Consider the following 22,674-nt stretch of genomic DNA (forward strand, 5'->3'; position numbering starts at 1 on the left):
CGGGCAGGGAGGAGGCGGGCAGGGCAGAGGCAGCCGGGGGCATCCCGGGCCGGCCGCGCTCCGGGATCGGGAGCGAGGGAAGCGGCGCGGCCGGAAGGGGCGGGAGCGTCTCCCGGGTGACGGGGCCGAGATGGCGGCGCGCGAGGCGGCGGCGGAGCGGCGCGCGCCCGGCTCTGGATGAGGGGCGGGCGGAGGCTGCGGGAGCGGCCGCCTCGGCCCCTGGAGCCCCGCGCCCCGCGGCGAGGCCTCCCTGCCGGGGCAGGTGAGCGGGGAGGGTCGGTCCCGGTCCTGGTCCTGCGCCGCCGGGCGCCGCTTCCGCCTTGCCGGGCAGGGGCCCGGCCTGGGCGCGCCGCGGGGCAGAGCCTCGGCCCCGCAGCGTTCTGCCCGCCCTCTGCCCGGCAGCGCCGGGCCCGCGGCCTCTGCCCGCCTGGTCCGGGCCCCGTCCGGGGCGGAGAGGGGGGAATCTCACGGGCAGGGAAGAACGTGGAGTGACGGGCGAGCAGATGGGCAGCGTTTGGGAGCTGGGAGGTTTGGCACCCCGTGTCAAAGGGCGGGGGGCGCACGTCCTGTCAGAGCTGGCAGTGGGACGGCAACGCTTGGGGTTGCCTGGTCTGAAACTCCTCATTGTTCACGCTGGCCGGCAGGTTTCGTAAAAGGTAACGTGAAGGTTTCTTAGCATGCTTTTAAAGTTTTGAGAATCTCTAACGGGTCAGAGAAAAATTAAGTGCTACCATCTGGCTTCGGTGCTTTCTGCAATAACACTAGAGCCTGGCCTGGTCAGTAGAACGGTGGGGCACTGTGTCGTGGTCGTGAATTCACTGTGTAAGTGCCTTAGCTGCACTAACTAGAAACGTTACTTTCATCTAATGAAAAAAAGGATAGCTTGCTGCTTTACAGCTTTCTGGAAATACAGATGTGCACTGCAGAAATTTCTTGTAGGCTGTCTTGTAGTGTACGTTCATTGTAAATAGCTGGTTCTTGCCGAGACAAGCACGTGTTGCAAGGTAATTTTGTGGTAGTAACAACGAGAATGTGTTAATTTGTTGTCTTTGGCGTTCCATGTAGTTACAGAAAACTTAAGTCCAGGGTGACCAGTAATGATGGGAACAGAACTGGGGTCTCTTGAACTCTGGTTCTGTGTCTGGGCACTTTTTCAGTGTTGTGAAGTGAGTTACGTGAGTTACTGCATTATGTAAGAGACTTGTTGCAAAGGTTGTAGTGTAGTATCATGGGATTGTATTACTTCAGTCTGTGTTCTGCATGCTGGTTTTCAGAAGACAGCAGCATAGGTAAGGAATTGTCAAAGAATGACTGTGATCGGTCAGTGGACATTAACTTTCTATTTTAACTAATGTTGCCTTGAAAAGTAGAAGTTATTCTAATTCAGAACAGAAAGCTTCAGGAGTTCGTTCACATTAACAAGATTTGAGCTGTATTCTCATGGAGAGGAAGAGTTGAGATGTGGTGGTATTTCTATAGTAGTTTTATGGCTCTAGGAGTAACATGCTAGGCTCTAGGAGTTTAAAAAAGAGTTGAAACTCTATGTTTTGTATCAGAGTGTTGGGTGTCTAGAATAATTTAGGAATCATCAGCAGCCACCAATTTTTGCTGCCTTCAGTTAGAGAGACAATACTGTCTTGAATTTTGGTATCTTCTGCAGCTTTTGATGGTCTTGAAATCTGTTCCTGAATTTGAGCACCTGGGATGACTTTCCCTATAATTTATAGGAGTGAGCTTTCATCCCAGCTACCTCAACTACCTAGTAAGGCTGCTTGTTCTGAAAGTTGGAACTTTATTGTTGAAACAACAGACATATAATTAAATAGAGGAGATGCCTTCTAATCTTCCCTTTGGGTTCTGCTCCTCTGTTTAATGCCATGGTAGCATGGCTTTGAGGTTCAGTTATGCTGTTTATCTACCCATTTATCAAACTCAGTGGTCAAGACTGTGGTAAGTTTTTTTCCCACCACATTCAGTGTTCCTAATATTATGTTTCTATATAAAGAGAGGAGAAAAAAAGCAAGAAACCAAAGAAAAACCAAACGCAGAAATCAATAAGGAAGAGGGAATTTGAACCTCTGATTAGGCTACAGAATCATGGTGGCTATCTTTGAAATGCAGGAGGTACTGGTTATGTCTTTCAATACCTGATTGCTGTTCCTGAATCATTATGTTGCTGTTTTCAAAACACAGAATATCTTTGTACATCTTGTAACATACATGATTTGCAGGAGGATTTGCGTGCTTGAAAACAGGGTTTTTAGCTCTATCTACTAATCTTCATGAAATTCTATCTCCCTATAAACCTACTTGCTCATCATCAGATTGACGTGACCACTTAAATTTTGTAAAATTTCATACAAAATAAACTTTTAAGAAATCCTGTCCTTGCCACTGAAACCTTGCTAGGTTTACATCAGCTGTTCTAGTGAAAACATAAAAGTACCACTGACCCAGTATAGAGTTTTGGTGCTGACAAATGTAAACACTCCAGGCCATGTTAGTCTTTTGTACTAGGAAATGAACTTCTCCTTTTACTGTAGAAGGGCTAGGCTTTTTTTGTGGCTCCTTATGTAAATATGTATGTGGAGGGGAATCTTTCAGACAAGTTATTTTTAGTCTTGATTTAGAAGCCATCCTTTGGCTATTTATCTAGCTGTGTTTAGTATGGGTTAAAGTCACTGATTCTGAGGTGTCTCCATGTTTTCATTCCAGAATCACAGATGAACTAATGTGAAAGAAAATGTAGTCAATTCACAAGGCACTGATAATTCAAGGCAGAAATTGTCTTTCTTTCAATGATGATATCTAAAGTAAGCTGCACAAATCAGTTGGCATGGTAGAGGAACAGAGGAGAGCAAGATAGGTGCTGTGTAATGAGTATTTTGACATCTTTTTCACTGACAGTAGTAGACGAGTTAATTAGGAAAAAAAAAGTTTCTAAAGCAATTTTAATGCCACAAAGTGACTTTATTTTAGAATTAGATTTTGTCCGTTGAAATACTGTATAAGTGGTATTTGTGTGTACAGTTAGATATGAAAGAGGAAGTGCTTCTTCAGGTGACAGTGTGCTCATTGTACAGTGATGGTGACGAGAGCTTTGCTCATTGCATCATAGTTGACTAACCAGTCCATCTGAGTAAGGACTGTGCTGGCCACTTCCAGTGAAATAAGAGATGACAGGAGTTCTAATGAGGCTGCTGCTGCAAGCTGAAAGCACAATAAACTTCTGAACTTTCCTTCTCTTCCTTCTATTTCCTTTATGGATCCATAAAATGTATAAGTTGCTTCATTTCTCTGGCTTGGCTCTAAAGTGTTTAACATCTTGCTGCTGCTGTCCTTTAATCCTTTCTGTGTTCATCTTCCATGTGAGCAGCTGCTGTGACTTTTTACCAGTGGAAGGCAGGACAAGCTGAATAAGTCAAGCTCCAGCTAAATTTGGCATCTGTTTAAAAATTGCTGAGTTGACTGCTAGTATTAGTTTAATTAGGATTCATGTCTTGATTTATTTGCTTATTTATGTCTGTTATAAGGAAAATTTATTTGACAGTAAGTCTGATAAATGTAATACATTAGAAGCAATTTAAATAGTGAGAGAAGGAAATCTCTATCCTGTTTTATAAATGGGAAGCTGAGGCATGATGTGTGATATACAGAAAGTTGTATCAGGCTGACAGACAACTCTTATCAGATTTTCCAAATTTTAGTCCAGTGTTTCACTTTTGCATCTGTCTGTTAAGGAATGTGTTAGGATTCTTGCTTCAGCACTGCCACTTTGTACAATGTCTCTGTCATCCTGTGTCATAGTTAACAGCTGAGACAGTTGTAATTCCTTTAGTGATTGTTTATCAAGGAAAGGTTTAAGAGAAGAAAAGGAAGACAGAATGTCGTGGCCCTGCCATTTAGCATTACACTGTTTAGTATTTTTCCCATTCCCGAGAAAGGGAAGGTACATCCAGTGTCTGAGAAGGATGGACAAGAAAAGAAGGAAAAGCTTGTTTCGCATAACAAGTTTAGCGTTACAGTATCAGGTGAATAAGATTAACAGTGAACTGAGGAAAATAAAGGTTCTCTGTACGTCTGTATTCATTCACCTACTTCAGAATATAAAATTGCTTACCTTTGAGAAATTTAATTACCTTAAAAAAATCCCAAACACAAAAAATCCCAACCCCAAAAACCACCAAACAAAACTCAAAACCTCAGAAAGGTTTAACCTTTATCTTTTCAGGTATTGCTGTCTTTAGAGCAATAATGCATGTTTCAAGTGAAGTTTCAGACACAGGGGACAATGCTTGACCTGTCCTTATCTTGAGATAATAATTGGGTCAAAATTGTGTTCTAAACAGCTTTGGCATATTGCCAAAATTAATGCAAATATACTGGTTCATATCTTAATTAGCAGTATAAGAACTAATGTAATATTACTCTGGTTATGTGATAGCATATTGTTGCCAAAACTCTGGTTGTGCATCTGACAATTTCTAGTTTACAGAGCTAAATTGGGAAGACTGCAGTAAACACTCAGAGAAGAGGTAGACAAAACAGTGCCTGCTGTCTTGAATCATAGAACTATTAAGGTTGGAAAAGACCTCTAAGACCATCAAGTCCCACCTTTGAAGGGCCTAGTTCTGCCACAGTTGAAGTGAAATGCAGCTCTAACACAAATATGTTAAGTGGCTGTGTGTGTCTTATCATAACTGTGAAATCTTTGTGTGATACTTGAAAAGTGGAGAGGCACAAGTTGTCTGATTGTTGTGGGGAATGACAGTACTTATTGAACCTTGCCAAATAGGCATGCTGGTGATATTGGATGTAGTCACTCATGTATAGGAATGACCTGGGAAATGGATTAAAATGGATTAACTTCTGGTAGCTAATTTCTTGTCAGCATTGGATTTCACAAGTCTGCAAGCCAGACTTCTTGTGGATTCTGTTGTGTTTTTCTCAGTTGTTTAACTTAATATTGAGAATAAATATAAAACAGAGTATGCACTTTAATAAATGAAAAATAGAGATGAGTTGAAAAACTGGGTTTATAAATACGTATGCGTACATATAAACATATATATGTGTGTATATATATATATATATGTCATTGACACACCTGAAGGTTTTTTTGGTTTTAGTTTTGCACTTAGTAACCTTCCTAGTCCCTTGACTTGCAGCATAAATAATATTGAGTCTGCAGAGGTTTTTGAGTAATGGTTTCTACCTAAAACAACCTTTTCAATCAATAGTTTGTTTTGGGGTTGTTTTTTTTTGTTTGTTTGTTTGGTTGGTTTTTTTTTGTTTGTTTTTTTTGTTTGTGTTTGTTTTTTTTTTTAAATTTAACATCTCTCTATACTGTCCAGTGTGGCAGTTAGATAGTCTAAACAGGGTAAGATGGCTTTACTCTTTCATATATTGAGTACTATTCTATTCCTTGTCTCTTGCCCTCCAAGCTTGTAGAAGAGTGAATTCTGCTTGAGTGGAGTGAGCTTCTAAACAAGCTTCCTTTCAGAAAAGATGTGCCTTTATTCTCTTTTCAGCAGGTCACCCGCTCTTCGTGCCAGGTAGATAGCTTCTAGCTGTCTCTTTTAAAAATAGTATTTTCTTTCACCAATTCAGTGTTAGTTTGCAATAATTTCTACCCTTAGAATAGAAAACTTTCCATCTAATTACTATCCTCTCTGCTTTCGCTAACTTATGTTATTTCTGAATCCTTCAAATTCTTGACTGATGCATTCTTTGTCATCTAGATATTGTCAACATTGCTCATTCTGGAAGGTAAGGAAGTGCTTGATCCACGATATGAAATGGTGGTCCAATCTTTTAAACTAAAAGCTAAATGTCTTGGGTGGTGTCTGTTCTTGGTTCTTTGTGGGAAGTCTGACTGCTTCCTATTTCTGTCAGATGAAGAGCCAGCCCATTACTGTATCAAGTTCTCTGCATTTTTAAGTCTCCCATGAAATGAAATAAGACAACACTAATGTTGAAGTAGAGTTGATGTGTCCTGTGAGGCCTTTCTCCTGAGCTACAGCTCGGTGATGTGGTCTGTAATTTGGAGGTTACTTACTGACTTAACCTTCCACTTTGCAGTAAAAGGACCTGTTTGTTTAATAGCCATCCAGTATGATTTTTCAGTAGCAGAAATTCCTGTTCTGGACTATATGTGAAGCAATATTTCCATTACTATATTACTGCAGTGTTTAATAGTAGTTACATTATGTAGCAAATGAGCACCAATAAAGATAAATCTATGCTCCGTGAAGCTCACAAATCCCATTATGTACCTTTTTAATAAAATCCTCAGGACAGTATTGGAGCAGCCTACCTAATGATCCACCTTCCTGACTCTTCCTAACTTAAAGCCTGGAGTATAAAAAGTGATTTAAATGCCATAGCATATTTGAAATCAAGCTGCCCTTCCATGGAATACTCATGGCCTGAGGAAAATGTCACAGGGCTGCCTTCTCTTCTCACCAGGAGGTATGTTAAACTTGCAACAGAAAATGTTGTTACAAGTGTAGATGTACATAATGAAAAGCTATTTGTGAAGCCTAACCTCTTATTCTTTACTCTGAAATGTTCACCTGTAGAAGAGAGAAAAGGGATTCTTGAATTACAGCAGATTATTCTGAGTCAATCTGTACCGATTGGAGGTGATCTGTTGGAATGATGTGATATACTGAGTATGAATTCCCTAGATTATGAAATTGTCACTGAAAAATAGCTACCAACAGGAGTGACTTCAGCCTAAGATTTTTTTTCTTGGCTGGGTTTGCTGTCATGATCCAGTCTGGCATAGAAATACTAATAGATCTGGGGGTCAGCTGGTGCTATAGTGCACACAAATGAACAGTCTTTCTTTGATGATGATTTTTCAGTGACACTGATTCAAAAATAAACATTGTTTATTGTCATCGAACATTTCCATCAAAATGGAAAGTAAACAGCCAATTTTGGGGTTTGACTTAATGACTAAATTTATAATTTGTATGTGCAAGACATGCCCAAGCAAGCATGAGCTTCATGAGCTTCTCTCTGACGTTTATTCTGTTCTCCTTTCATTGCCAGTATTCAGTGTCACTGGCAGTGTCTGAAACAGAGCTGTGCTGTCACTGCTACTGGTTGCCTGCATTCCCCTTTAAAAATGTCTCTAACTATGACTTTCTCTATGATTATGTGCTGTTTCTTTAAAGGCTATATATATTAGATACCTTGTATTATTTACATCAGTGAAATGCCCTGATAGTAGGCAGGTTGCATCTTTGTTCCAGGTACTTCCTCTCTTTCCTTGCATTAATACAGTTTCACAGAATGCTCCTTGCTTAGCAGCAACTAAAGTAATTTGCTTTAAGAACTGTATAAAGATGTATAATCCTCTGCATCTTACTTTTTTCTTTTTCAGGAAGGGTTTCTCACCATGGCCATAACACAGTTTCGACTCTTTAAAGTCTGTACTTGCCTGGCAGCAGTGCTTTCTTTCATTAAAAAGTTAATATGCAGGTAAACATGTCTTATTTAATTTGGTTGCATTTTCTTTTTCAACTACAGGTTCTTGCACTTCTTTCCTTCGCCCAGCACCCACCCACCAATTTTTCCACTTCTGATTTTACTTATTGCAAAACAATCAAGACAGATGAAAACTAAATCAAATTAATTCTTTAATTTGCATATTCAGAGTTCCAAAAGTCTGTGTAGTGCATTTGTGAGTGTATTTTGTTGTGATAGCTGAATGAGTTTTTCTAAACAACTATGACAGGGTTTTAAGATTGCCTTTTAAAACTATTCCATGACAAACTGGAAGAAAAGCTGTTCAGTTAATGGCAGCATCCACCATTGTGCAATTGGCTTTCACTATAAATATAAGCAATTCTCATCCAGCTTTGTCAAAAACTAGTTGCCTGAGACTTCAGATTCTTCTTCCTATTGAAAATTCTTTCAAAAGTTTGGAGGACAGTGATGGAATCTCAGGGAAACCGAGTTTGTTTTTTTTTTTCTTTAATGGTGAATAATGACTTACGTTTTGCTTAATCTTGTAAGTCATATATAGTGTTCTTTTGAGTTGTAGACCTGTGAATGCAGCAGTGTAATACTTAGAAATGTTCTCAAAATCCTCAAGAGTTAGAGTTGTGTAGTAGTAGAGTTGAGTAGTACAGTAGCAGAGCACCTGAGGCAGATCTTGGCAGTGCTGTCCTATGAACTACTGTGCTTCTTGCCACTCTGGCAGCACGTTGTTTTACATAAACAAATAACAGTCTGGAGAAATGCATTCTCCTTTTGTGTATGATGATGACAACTTTGCCAGTGAGGTTAAAGCATATGCAGAGCATGTGGTAGACAGAAAATAACTGTTTATTTCCTCTTCACCTTTACTTGTTCCAAGAAGGGGAAACTCGCAACTCGACAGATTTAGTAAAGCTTTAGAAAGATACATTTTAATGCTGCATATAACTATATAGATGTCAACCTTAGTTCTGTGATTTGAATTCCAAATTAAATTAAGAATACTTGCTGTTCAAGTTCTGAAAGAAGTCAAAACACTGAGTTGATAACTTCTATGTTATATGGACTACTCATTTCTCTATGTATTAAGGTAGTTTTTATAAGCAGATAATTGTTTTGTAGATGTAATGATAGTATTTTCATGGTTTTTTCAAATTCTGAATGAACTAAAACCTAGAAATGAACAGCTGAGAAACTGCTTTGGAGTAAAAAAAAGTGGAAAACCTCTAATTTTGTGAGTAGCATTTAGCTGAAGGAATGAAAATTTAAAATCTTTCACATAAGCAAGTCAGTGGATCAAATTAATTCAGTTCATTAACTACAGATGTTTATCCTGTTTACTGTCAGCTGCAAAGTGTAGCTTGATAAATGTTGTGTTCCTGTAATGCATCCCCACATATGTGTATGCCTGATAACCAGCAAATGTGATTTAATTAAATGTGCATCCTAATTCAGTGGATATGACCTTGTACTTACTTAGATTATACAAGTGCCTGTAGAGATTGTGCATCTTCCTAGTAAGTCTAGAGCCTACATATAGCATTAGTCATCTCTGTAGTGAAAACTTCTTTTGATTAACACCCTGCCTGAATCCAGTTTCCAGGAAATAAAAGGTTTAAGTATAAAAAGAGTATAAAACAGATCCTTCTGTTTAAACTCTCTAGTTAGTTCATCCAGCTGATGATTGCTGATTAGTAAGGTGAAACAAACCCAAGAATTCTTGAGGCATTTGATATTCAGTGATCAATATCTATCTAATGATGGTTGTGAAGCAGCTGTTCCTATAAGCATCTTGTTCCCTGTGTAGAGGTGGAGATACGTAGCCTTTCCTCAGTACTGCTCTGTGTAGCATATTCTTTCCCATGTTTTATGACAAAAGATTTCCTCCTACCTTTACCCTTGTTAGTGTAATCATTTTCACGAGATGAATGTTTGTTACAGGCCACTTGCTGGAATCTTCTAATTCATATAAACAGAGAAATACATGTAAGTGCAAAGTGATGGCTTAGAATACTATTAAAGATATGTATGTTGTAGTGGTCTGAAGGAGGATGCTTTCAAGAGTGAGTTTCCTTTAGAGATGTCACCTAAATCTAGTCAATCAGAAGTCTCTACCAGAAGTCTCTAACGTGTCTGAGGAAACAGTGTTTTCACCTTCCTTTACCCTTAAACTCTGTTGCTTTGCAGCTTAAAGGAACAGGTGATAAAGGGGTTGGAGTGAATTATTTAAAACTTGAAAATTTGATGATAGCACCTGATCTTTCCTAAGGAGGAATCTATTGGGCCTAAAGTAGAAAAAATACATCTAATCACTTACCAGCATGCAGAGAGGTGATTTTACAAGCAATTCAGCTAGTCTGAGTAGATGGTAGTATGTTCTATAATACAAAAAGTAATGGATAGAAACTACAAATTGAAGTTTCCCAGTTTTATTCTCATCAGTAGTAAGAAACAAAATGTAACTTTTCCAAACTGCGTAAGGTCAATTACATGTCTCTTTTGCTACAGGAGCTTAAACTCCTTGAAAACATGAGTGTAAGCCATAATTTCATTCTCTTGTGTTGTAAGGTTTTAAAATATAGTGAATGTCAGTTAAGAATGTTTTAATTATTATTTTGATGTTTGAATACTGTCATTAAGTAAATATCTATGTGGTTTATCTACAATGCATTAGTGTTTGTTTTCAATTAAAATTATTTGATTTCGTTGCTGAAATGCATTGAAACAGTATTCGTTCAGTAGAAGCATGAATTGAACAAAAGCTGTTGACTTGCATAATCTTGTATTACGCCTGTTTAGACTTTGAAGGACAAAGTACTTTAGAAGGGCTTTCAAATCAGGAAGCTCAGAAAGCGATTTGTTAGTCACAGTTTAACATCCAAGACAAATAGAAAACTTTCCCAGTGTACAGAAGAAATAGTTCTTTGACAAATGTATGTTGCTCGTGCTTGCTTTATAAGCACTGACAATCTAAAAATTGTTAAATGATTTATGCAAATAATTGAGTTATTTTGTCCATTTTCATATTTCTCAGAAGTATATCTCCTCTATTTCCACTGCAGTTAGAAAAGTAAATTGCACACATGAACACCACTTTAAATTCATGATAAAATTCCTTTGCTTAGCAGACTTTTACAGGCAGTAGTTAATACTAAGGTAATTGAAGCACTAAATGTTTTAGCCATGACTATTTTCAGTAGTGCTGTCCTCAGACTTCCTTTTTGTTTTTTTTAAACTTAGTGCTCATGTTTTCAGAGCTTGGAGGAATCCTACATTTTTCTTTCAGGTCTGGAAGAGGGCGAAAGTTAAGTGGAGACCAAATAACTTTGCCAACCACAGTGGATTATTCATCTGTTCCTAAACAGGTAATTGTTAAAGTGGTAGGTGATATAATAGATAATCCCTTAACAAAGTGATTATAGCAGTCCTGCAACAGTGTTGGTATACTCCCAAGGAAGATATCATACTATTATATATGCTGTATAATATTAAGTATATATCTTAGCAAGATATAAAAAGACAAGTTTTTACTTGCAGATAGTATTAACTTGTACCATATACTTCTGTTCAGCCTGAAGTAGAAGACTGGTCTTCATGGGATGAAGATGCACCTACCAGTGTGAAGATTGAAGGTGGAAATGGTAATGTGGCTGCTCAGCAAAATCCTTTGGAACAAATGGAACCTGATTATTTCAAAGATATGACACCAACTATAAGAAAAACTCAAAAAGTAAGTATTGCACTTTCAAATATACTTATGGAGGGTTTTCCTTGCTTTAAAGTAGGCTGTAAGTAAATCAACTTATAGAATGTGCTTGTTAGTAAAATTAAGCTGCCCTGTTGAAATGAGAACAGATGCTTGTGTGTAGTCTAACACGTCCAGTTAAAAATGCTGACTCTTTGTGATTTTAACGAATGTGATGCTATTTCATGTTTTCATCTTTAGTCTTAATGTTAGTGGAAACTTAGGAATAGCTTCATAGTCTGAAGGTCCTGGGAAGTATAGTGTGAGAACCCTCTAGTCACTTTAATTATGATAGTGGAACATTGCACTAAGGTGCTTGTGCTTATACCCTTCCATTATTTGAACAGAGACATTCCATGTCCTGGTCTGCTGAGGTCTGAGAGAGCAACACTGCAGTTTCAGAAAACAATAGTTACTTGTTTAACCAATTTATACTGGGAGGCTGGAATTAGGGGACTGGTATTTCAAAATAGCTTGCTCTTGAAATATCCATTTCTATTATGGAGACAAGACAGAAGGTCATATCTACAGGAGTATCAACATTGTAAATAAATGCTGATTAAACTTCTGGTAACTGCAAGTTTTATTTCTATGTGCAAATCTCTCAGCTGGTTACTTACAGGTCTTTGAGTCAATTGGAAAATGTCACAAAAAAGGCTGTCAAGTACTGGAACAGGTTACTAGAGAGGTTGTGCAGGCTCCATCTCTGAATGTTTTCAAGCCCTAAGTGGATAAGCCCAGACTACTTTCATCAGCTTCTGAGCTGACAGTGCTTCGAGGAGGAGGTTGAATTACAGACCTCCCGAGGCACCTTCCAACCTGCGTCTTCCTGTGGTCCTATGATCTGGAGGTGATACTGGTGTCAGTTTTCTGTACATTCAGGATCTGCAGTATTCTGTGGACTAAATTCTTCTAATGAATGATTTTGATCTCCCAAAATCTGAGGGGCAGAGGAGGACTGAGGAGATTTCTCCTTTACATCTACTGACATTTTTTGCCTAATAGGATGAATGACCTTCAGGTTCAGAACAAAATGGAGAAGAGTCCATGCTGTTTGAGTCCTGTATGCTGGGTTTATTTTAAGTATGTCTCTAGGGATGACTACAGGCACTGTAAAGAATATTCCTGTTAACTTGGCCCACTTACTACCCTTAGATATGCATTTATGTTTGTATTTCCACCAAATATTGCCTCAATATAAACTCTAAGATTTGAGCTAGAATCTACTCATGTTGCCACTCATCTGCATTCACCTATTAGGAAATGGAACTTCAGTCAGTCAAAAAACAGTCTGTCATTGCTAAATAAGACTCTCTAGTCTTGTTCCCTTTCTTGCATTGATACTAGCATTTGTACAGTGGAACTGTGAATCTGCCTCATTAGGAAACAGCAGAGACCTAAAGTGGGCTTAAAGAGGCAACTTTATGACTTGAGGTCAAGACAAGGGAGGGAAATGTGATCTTAGCAACCATGTTAAATTTGCTAATATGCCTTTTGGGAGAAGCACTAGTGCATGTTTTTCAGCCAAACCAGTATAGAGCTTTACTAGCTGGTATGATAGAGAATGACTTTGCAGCTACTGAAACTGTCTGCACAGATATGCTGTGGAAGCAGCTGAGAGAGCTCACACTGCAGTGCAGTGCAGCAGTGCAGACAGCACTGCCCTCAAGAGTAGTATCTTACAGTGATCTATCACAGAAGCAGCATTTCTCCAAGGAATATGTCATGGAGTTGGTAGCTTTCATGAGTAGTAGGAGATGTGGCTATTTGATCTGTAATTCTTTGTGCCCATTCTCTGTCTTGATAGAGTCATAGGTTTCCATGTGACTAAAGAAGGAGCTAATGTAGGGAGGGGGAGTTGTTTTTTGCATTTGGCATCTTTCACTTATCAGTTCATTTGGCTGTACAGCTTCCAGGACCTGACCGGGTTTGAGACACAGTGTGGTGTTGTGTACCTGTACCTTCACAGGCACAGAGTTAAATGATCACCAAGGAGTCTCTGTAGTGCTTTGATTTACCTCTTTTTGTTCCTGTTTTTGAATATTTTCAGATAGTTATTAAAAAACGAGAGCCTTTAAATTTTGGGATTCCAGAGGGAAACACAGGATTCTCCAGCAGATTAGCAGCTACACAAGATATTCCTTTTATTCACCAGTCTGTAAGTATGCTCTAAGTTTTGATCTTGTATTTGATGGTTAAATGACTGTTCTTTAGGGGAAGGAATAGTCTATCTAAGGTATGCATTGTGGAGAGTAAGAAGAATAGTTGTGGAATAATGTAAATTTTTTTTAAAATTGAGTATTTGGTTCAAAGACTGATGTGGTTATTATAAGTTTAACTAATATGTTCTACTGAGAAACTCGACTGATAAAAAGGTAAGAAACTTCCATGCACTTCTGTGCTTGCAAATCTGCTGAAGCAATGAACTATAGAGTTTTTTTGATTCTAACCAGTAAGTTACTAACAAAAGAGTGGATGGCTTTTCTGAAAGCCTCTTGTGTTGCCTTTGTTTTATCTTATCTTGGACCCAGTTTTAACTTTCTGCTTTTCCCTTTCTTTAGGGATTGTAGTCAAACAGTCTCCTAATTTTTGCTTTTTAGCCTTTGAAAACATAGTCTAGTTACCTATGAGCATGACCATTTAGTAGTTGATGCTTTCCCTCCCTTTCCATCTTTAACAGTGTGTCTGCTTTAATTGGCATAGTGCAGAAAGGGTCCAGGCAGGAATGTTTGTAGGCAGGATGGTTGTACCAGCTCCCTGTCCATAATGAAAATAGTTCAGGAAAGGAACTAAACGCATCACTCAGCTGATATTGGGCATACTAACATATGGATGTACATGCTGGTTTGTTCATGCAGCTTCCAGAAATCTTTTACACTAACTGCTCATTTAATCTGCTCAACTTATCTTCCTCTTCCCAAAAATGCACTCCAGTACTTCATTTCTGCCTTTGTCCAAAAACCCCTTTGACAAGTGGAAAAACTCACTATTAGAGCAGGAAAATAGACAATAAGTTGAGAAGCACTGCCATATCTTAAATACTTCTGTAAATCTGAAGCACTAAGGTTAAAAATAGATGTTAAGGAAACTTTCCTGTCCGACCATCCAGGAACCACACCAATGCTTTTTCTTTTTCCATGTGCTTAAAGCTTCTCTTTTGTTTCAGCCTGAACTGGGAGACTTGGATACTTGGCAAGAAAATACTAATGCCTGGGAAGAAGAGGAAGATGCTGCCTGGCAGGCAGAAGAAGTTCTTAGGTAAGTGAAATTGATGTGACACATGTGGAAGAATCAAATTTGTTTGCTTATTTAACACCTTTCTGGTAAGTGCTAAGAATTGTTAAACACTTCTTAAGACAAATTATTTTTGTGGATCTAAACTCTATGTAACTGGTAGCTGGCAGAAGACATTTGGATTTAATCATTTTAGTGGATGAGATAGAAGGGGAAATCTGAGAATCACTGCAACATTGGAACAACACATTAACACATGCACACACACCTGTGCACTAAAAACCAGCCCAAAGATGCCTCACCCATCCCAGTGACTTACTATCTACAAATAACACGTTTGAACTTGGTTAAGTGAAATACCACTTGATATGCTTATAGAAAGGATCATAACCATGTGCTTAAAGTAAAAGTAGTTCAGGATAAAAGATGAAGTACTAAGTATGTTCTTGGAATCCCTGTAAGAGCTATGCTTTTCTAGCTAACGTTACTAAACTAGCTGATAAGGCTGAATGAAAAATCAAAGTCTTGCACAAAGTTAGAGTGAGTACTTCATCTGTTTATGTTCTTTTTTTTCCCTTTTAAGAAGACATAGAAGGAGTATGGAGATTAAAGAGCTGCAAATTGAGTTTAAGGTAATCACACACAGTGATTTCACTTTGCAGTGACTTAGGGTTTTATCAAACTTGTATTGGTTGCTCCATCATCAGGTAATCAGCCTCAGATAGCTGCAGCTACCTAGACTGTTCTCATTTTACTCACAAAACCTTAAGTACATGGCTTCAGCAGTCCAATAGTGATAATATGAAATAAAGACACAATATATTCAAAAATCATTCTAGAACTGTGAATCTTTAAAGGAAAAGAGATACCTTGGGAGGAAAAAAAAAGCATTCCAATCAACTATTTATTTTAATGTTTGAAAAATATACTTTTTTCAGTCTGTGAAATAAGATGAGGGAATTCACCAGCACACTTTCAATGCAATATTCATAAATGTTTCTATTTAGTGTCTCTCTCAGCTTTGCTCTGCAGCAGCTTAATACGTGAGAATAAGATTATACTGCAAGTATTTTTGTAAACTTAAGCCTTTATGTCTACATTCTGGTCAATATATTGGGTTTTTTAACTTCAGTACTGTTTCAGTCTTTTGGTAATGCATAACAGAAGGACAAGCTTTGGGATATGAATGATGTGTCTTTGGGCTGGTTTTGTTCCAAGGATAGTAGTTTTTCCCATAAAAAATAACAATAGGCTCAGTAAGATCTTTCATCTCTGAAGTGCAGTCTACTGAGACTTAAATGAATGACAATGAAAAATGCTGCTCTTTTTGAACTGAGAAGTAAGACAACTACTTTTGCTGACTGCAGAGGCTGCATGGTACTTTACTTAACCCTTGCCACATTTCATTACAGATGTTTTTAGGACTACCAAAAGTAGCATTCAAACTTTCAGAAGCAGGGGCTTGTCCTATACAAATTAGCTACTAAAATGATCTGGTGTATGCAGTTTGTCTCTGGAGTGTAAAATTTGTGCAGTGGATATTTCCAGATGGTCAAAGGTACATTGTCTGCCAACTGTCGGGTTCGTTCTCTAGAATACTTAGGAAAACAGATCTCTTATGTGGCAATAGCAGTGAGGTTTTCTCCAAACCTTCATTTTTCAAAATGTCATGTTATTTGGTTGAAACTACTATAAAGATTTCAGCCTATCATCTTTACTATTGAAAGGCTTCAGCTCGAGTTATTAATTTTGATGAAATTTCTTCCTGGTCCCACTAAAAAGTATCAAACTTTACTTTTTATAGAAGGGATGTGTATGTGTCTAAATATTTCCAGTAGCTAGAACATGATTGGAACTGTAGCTGTCTCTGTGGCAAACCACTTGGCTACCTCAGTACAGCTGGTCATTGTGTAAGCTGCATCCCAGCTGTGTGAAGTAAAACTTTTGTTTTATTCATGACATGCAAATGGCAATGTTTTCCTGTAAATGAGCAAAGTGCTGGCTAATTTTTAGGAAGATTGATAGGAAATACCTGCTGGGTTTACAGTTTCTCTTGCAGGAGAAATCTGTGATATATTTAACATCTGATATTAACATAAAACTTTAGTATAGTACTTGGCAGGCCTGGCTCTGTATTTGACAGACTGTAGTAAGGAAGGGGTATGGAATCTCCTCTTAATGCTGGTCTACAAAATGATCTGAAGATCCCATGGCCTCTCTGGTGACTTAGTGCACAAGGATAACAGTTGAAAGAAGCATGGATAAGATTTCAGACTACTAAATGGAGGAGAGAGTCCTCCTAACATTACAGAGTGTTCTTGCTGACTGTACTCCAGTGGTGCTTTTTGAGAATGAAATGAGTGTGCAGAAAAAGTAAAGGTCTCCCTCAGCCAGCTGTATCTGGGTACCTGTTGGTGCTCAGTCAGTGTTTAGAAGTATCTTAAGACTAGAATAATTTTTGTGTAGTAGTGGAGTGCTGATCAATCATGGAAAAATGGGCTGTGGCCTGCTAAATAGCAGAGAAGACTGTATCCTGTGGCCTCTCTGGTGACTCAGTGCATAAACATAACAGTTGAAATAAGCACGTACAATAAGCCAAATGCTCTCTGGAATCAAATCATGCAGAAAGGCAGCGCTGAGGGTTAGGCTACTAATGCCTGAGAACTTCCTGTAGGTTTTTTTTTTTCTCCCACTATCCAGCAGGTTCTGGGCTGGGATGCACTAAAATTTTCCAGTCAGTGACTAATCAGTGTAGCAGATGATAAACTGGATTTTCAGTTAATTTGAGTTAGTTGGAGCTTGGTTTCGTCTGCAAATTTTAGATACCTATGTACAACTTATTACCAATGAAGATTTTTTTTACCCAGTGGGAACAGTTAAGCTAGTGCATTTTTAGTTTATAGCAGCTACTTGTGTATATTTTTCTGTGACCAGTTGCTCTGTCCGAGATGACGTGAAAGGTCTCTCTCATTTGGGTGTCACCGAATACAATTTCTTGGCCTGCAGAGGGCGCGGAGCCGCCGCTGTGTCAGCGCGGGGAAAGAAACTGGAGCTGCCGTGTCAGCGGCACTGCTTAATGCTCGCCTCGTGTGGCTTTCTGAAACTACTGTCTCTACATACTGGCTGGTGCTCAAAGCAGTTCTTTCCCTCTGCATCAGTTCAGAGGAGTGGGGAATATAAGAAAATCTGCTACTGTAAAGGGACAAATATTATTACTCTGACTGACAGCAGCACTGTCAACTATCCAGCTCTTGGGTAGAATGTAAATAGTGGGTGATGACCTCAAAAAACCCCAAAACTTTTGAGCTGCTGTTAACTTGGGAGGTAGATCCTGATATGAATGACTATTTTCATTCTTCCATGACTGACAGAGCAGCTTAGTAGAGTATAGGAAAACTTCTGACCATTAATAATCAATCAAGGGAAACAAAGTATTAAATAAGTGCAGTCTCTCCTGTTTAATACAAAGATAGTGTGTAGACTTTGTACCTTGGATATTTTGAAGTTTTGTGTGCCTAGTTTGTCCATAGTTGGAATCTACCAGAGAAGGTTGCTTCAGGTGATGATGCTTTTTAACTCTGTATGTTTTACTAAGTGGATGTGCTCAGGTAATTTGGATACATTTAAATTTAACTCCCTCATCAATTAGAATTCTTTATTATCTTTTTATTCTTTATTCTTACTAAAACTATCTTAAATTTCACCTTTTCAAGTTAATGAAGCTTCATTTTTAAAGTTCTCTTGCAAGCAATTTAGGAATTTTTTCCATGTCTAATAAATTGAATCCAAAGTAAGAGTGACCTACTTAGACAATACAGGAGAGAGCTGCAATGTGTCACTTGGAGTATGGATCCAGTTGTTGGTCCTGCACCACTCAATAATGTGTTGTAGCTGAAGCAGGGGAATAAAGTGAGTGAATTTTTCTGGTGGTCTTTCTTTCTTTGCTGTAATCAGCTATGTATTTGTTGAAATTGAAAGACAGATTCTTTGAGCTAAGAGAGTGATGTCTGGAGCTTTATAACAATTATAAGAAACAATGCTAAAAGGATACCCAACTGAAGACTATTTTTTTTTTATTTCCATAAAGACTGTTGTTTATGTTTGTAGCAGACAATAGTCTCAATAAGAGACAATACAGATCTTCAACTCCTGATGGGGAGTATTAAAAGTTAACATCTCATCTGATCATGACAGAAATGTGTGCAGTACTTGCATTACAAAGGGGGTCACTACTGATGCTTCTGCTGAGGGAAAGGGGGGACACAAGTCAGTGTTCTAGACAAGTCAAACTGGTTTGGTCTGAATTTGAAAAGATGGGTGCTCTTGCTACTGAAAGCATTACATAGATTTTTATTTTTTTGCATTAGCCCTTATAACTGTCCTAAACTCTCACTGATTCACTTTGAGAATTTAGTGGCTTTTAGATTGCTAAATAATTGAACAAATTTTACTACCTAAGACTAGATTGGATTAGGCTGGATATTAGGAGAAGGTTTTCTCCCAGAGGGGGGTTGGGCGCTAGAACAGGATCCCCAGGAAAGCGTTCACAGCACCAAGCCTGACAAGAGTTCAAGAAGCATTTGGACAATACTCTCAGGCACAGGATGTAACTCTTGGTGGTGTCCTGTGCAGGGCCAGGAGTTAGACTATGATGATCCTTGTGGGTCCCTTCCAACTCAGGGTATTTCATGTTTTTAGATTAATTTGAAAAGAGGACTTCAGCACAATAAAAGAGTAAGTCTTCTTAGCCTAACAACAGTATTCTGAAGCTCTGTTTTTATTAGTTACAATAAACTGTGTATTAACAGGAACTTAAGGTATGACCATGCTGAAAAATTTAATTCCTATTATTTAGCAATTCATATTTTCTTTAATTGCAGGCAACAGAAGATAGCAGAAAGGGAAAAAAGAGCAGCAGAACAACAGCGAAAGAAAATGGAGAAAGAGGCACAAAGGCTAATGAAAAAGGAACAAACCAAAATTGGTGTAAAACTGTCCTAACAGAAACCAGGCATCAATGGCAGTGTTGGTGAAAAGAGAATTTCAACTCTACAACATACATATGAGTATTGATTTAACTATTTATAGACTTCAACGCAGTGCTTGGTTTCAGTGCATTCTTCAGGTCATCTTGGAAGCCAGGACTTTCCCAAAATATCTTGAACTACTAGTACATGGTTCTTAAAGGAGAAAAACCCCACAGAAAATCATGCCTTGATGGAATGTTTCCTGCAGTAGTTCTATTCCAGCACCCTTCCTTGGAGCAAAAGTGATTGACAAGGATGTTGATTGAAAAACACTTAATGAACAGCTCAAGCCTAGGGAAAAGAATGTAAATATTGAGTGGTGGGAAATCTACTGTATTGTCTGTGCTTACCTGAAACATGTAATTAAACAGTTTTAAAGAACCCTTTGCTTCCTGCCTGATAAAAAATGTTTATCAATGTATTTACAAACACTTCAGAGTTTTTCATAGGAGATCATATTGACCTATGCAGGAGAAAATAACTTATGGATGACTTGCAACTCAAAGTGTCCTCCTGGTACGTTATGCAATAGTAGAGCACAAGTTACAGCTGAACACTAAAAGTGGATTTTTTGTCACTGTCACTTGCAGCTTCCTGTGCTCCCTCATCCATTTATGAGTGATGATGCAATGGCTACCAGCAGTAGCATCACTACACAAGAGTGGTGTACCTTTTTTATAAAGGCTGATGTTGTGAATGTAAGGGAGTGTTTTAATGACTTACTTTTGTTGGTAAATTTGTATTTTTAGCAGAAATACTTCCTACAGTCAAGGAAAAAAATCCTCACATCTTACACTCCTTGCATAGGTAGTGTAATTGAGAAAAAAATTCATGTCCTGCTGTTAAAAGTGCTAGTGTGAAAATGCCCTGTTCGATTACAAGCACTTCAAATTCCATTTTTTTGTATACTTACTGTATGTATTTACACAGGAATTCCCCGGGTAAAGTGTGAATGGTAAATGTGCAGCAGAAGGCAACAGTGCTTTAGTGAAGGAAGAGAATTTTAATGTCTGCTGGAAAGAAGTGTGTAGGAGGAGGGGGTCTGTGTACTGCTTGTGTCCAGCCCAGTGCTTTGGTGGATGCCTTTTCCACTGTTGTGTAGATGTTATTATCCTGAATTTGTGGGTTGTATGGATTACTTACCTTATGACAGAGGAGTGAAGTTAGCTTGTTTTGTGCCTGGGAATTGTTTCCTGTGCCTACAGAAAACAGTGAAGTTCTAAGGGAATGGGAAGGGGTGGGGGGCCATGTGACTAGATCTTGCCTGCCTAGACAAACAGAATTTTTTACTAAGTTGTAATAGGTTCTGGCACAAGTTTTGCTTAAAAAATAAGTAATTGAGAAAACAAGACAGTTAGAATTACTTTTAATGGCCTCAGTCACGGAGAAAAGTTTTAAAAAATGTTTTGTATGCTTGTCATGTATCTTTAAATCTTGCACAAGTCAACTGATTTTACAGCAATTTTCAGATGTTAAATTTTAAAATATATTCAGAAGGCATCACTGCTGTGCGTCTTTTCTGCACAAGTGTTCTGGCTAGAGTAGAATGAGTTACTTCAATGCAGACTAAACAATCGTATGGCAAGTAAATCTGCTCCCACTAAACACCTTTAAAGTATTTGACAGTGGATGGGAGATGAGGAAGTTTATGAATAATCTGCAGTAACAAGCTGTGTTTGTCCTTTTAACAGCACTGAAGAAGCAAGGAGGTACCAGTCATAATTCTTTCACTATTGCTGACACAGGATGAGAAAACTATCTTCTGCCTGTTTAAGGTGAAATCTGTTGGAAGCTGTATCTCATTTTAAAAAAATAGTGCTTAGTGTTGCTGTTTCTGAGACAATGTAAAATAGATGCAAATCAATACTATTTATTAAAAATAACAACAGATGGACTAGTTAAGTTGCAAACAAAACCCCTGAATACATCATGTAAGTACATCTTATTTTTGTGCCTTCAGCCATTTTAAAAACCTTTGGGTGCTGCTGCCATCCTGCACGTCAGTCCTCCTGCATTGCTTTTCCCTTCTGCTGCTGTTGCTTTGCTGTTCTTCCTTCTGTCTACCTTCCCATACTTAAACACAGCTGCTCTAGAGATTCCTCCCACCTCTGCCCTGCGCTGACATGAGGGAGGGCACTGCTCTCAGAGGAAATCTCTTGCATGGTAACAACCCATGCATTGTTACCTGTTTCATCTTTTTTCTGTGGTCTTTCTTTTTTCCTTCTTCCTATATCTTGATCTTTATCCTAAACAAACAAGAAAATACTTTTGGTAAACTTATTGTGAGAGTGCTACGCCATCTTTTCCATTGGTTTGATTTCCTGGAGGGATCCTGTATGCCCACTGTCTACAGTTGTTTTCTTTTCCTCCTGCTGCCATAGGCTCTTCCTTTTCTCTCCACCTTACCCATTCTATGATTCTGTGAAGGATACAGGGGAATCTCTGGTGGCGAGGGGGTTACTGCCTCAATCTCAGCTCTTTCAGCAGCTTAGGGGCATGTTGGGTACCTCTTGAGGTGCATATTAAAGAAACGCTTTTTTTGTTCCTGGGTTAGAAAGAAAATGTTTATTGGGATTATCAACAGGCATCCCTTCAGCCCGGGAAAGAGCTGACTTGATTCCTATGCTATAAGCCTGAATTCAAGCACTTATCTGGTATTTTACCCTTAACCTGTGTGCTGCATGTCCTCTCCATCTGCATGTTTGACATGACTTCGGTGTGAACAGGTGTGGGTGTGAGCATCTTCTAAACTCAGGAAAAAGGATGGGAGTTTTTATTGAACTGTTTGGAGGCTGATGTCCTGTCCTAGGTACTCTGTACAGCACCAGTGGGATCCAGGTGAGGCATGACTAAGACTAAAGTGTAGTATTAGAGGAGGAAAAAAATTAGGATGGTGTGTTTTTAACAACAATTGGCATATCCTCTATGGATTATGGAACAAAGTCCAGTTTTCCTGAAGTCCAGGACTGGAACATTTATTATGGTACTTCAGGCCTCTTCTTACAAAGGGCTCCTTGAGGAGGAGGAAAGGTGGAGGTTTGGATGCGAGCTGAATTTTGGATAGAGATCAGAGCAAGGACTTTTTACTCGGAGTGTTGGGAATTCTGTCACCTCTTGTGGAGTGTAGTTAAATGCCTTATGAGAGCTGAGCAGACTGAAAAATTTTTAAGGGTGGGA

General features: G+C 38.7%; 1 protein-coding gene across 4 annotated transcripts; it reads left to right on the top strand.

The window, feature by feature from the left end:
• The first annotated feature begins 98 nt into the window (after positions 1-98).
• Positions 99-19,897, top strand: EBAG9 (estrogen receptor binding site associated antigen 9). 4 transcript variants are annotated; one of them, XM_027905750.1, is made up of 8 exons: positions 159-262; positions 6,296-6,471; positions 7,394-7,491; positions 10,778-10,856; positions 11,063-11,221; positions 13,287-13,394; positions 14,403-14,494; positions 19,351-19,897. In XM_027905750.1, exons 3-8 carry the CDS (start codon positions 7,409-7,411, stop codon positions 19,469-19,471), a joined length of 642 nt encoding a protein of 213 aa, XP_027761551.1. In that variant the 5' UTR covers positions 159-262; positions 6,296-6,471; positions 7,394-7,408; the 3' UTR covers positions 19,472-19,897. The 4 variants fall into 4 exon arrangements, with proteins under 4 accessions (XP_027761553.1, XP_027761551.1, XP_027761552.1 ...); XM_027905751.1 differs by lacking the exon at positions 159-262 and adding an exon at positions 537-656; XM_027905752.1 differs by lacking the exon at positions 6,296-6,471 and having other exon boundaries at positions 99-262.
• The last annotated feature ends 2,777 nt before the right edge of the window (positions 19,898-22,674 follow it).

This window comes from Empidonax traillii, unplaced genomic scaffold, assembly GCF_003031625.1.
Source record: "Empidonax traillii isolate 1590-97213 ecotype Southwest subspecies unplaced genomic scaffold, ASM303162v1 scaffold1200:size254552, whole genome shotgun sequence".
In the NCBI taxonomy this organism is placed as follows: domain Eukaryota; kingdom Metazoa; phylum Chordata; class Aves; order Passeriformes; family Tyrannidae; genus Empidonax; species Empidonax traillii.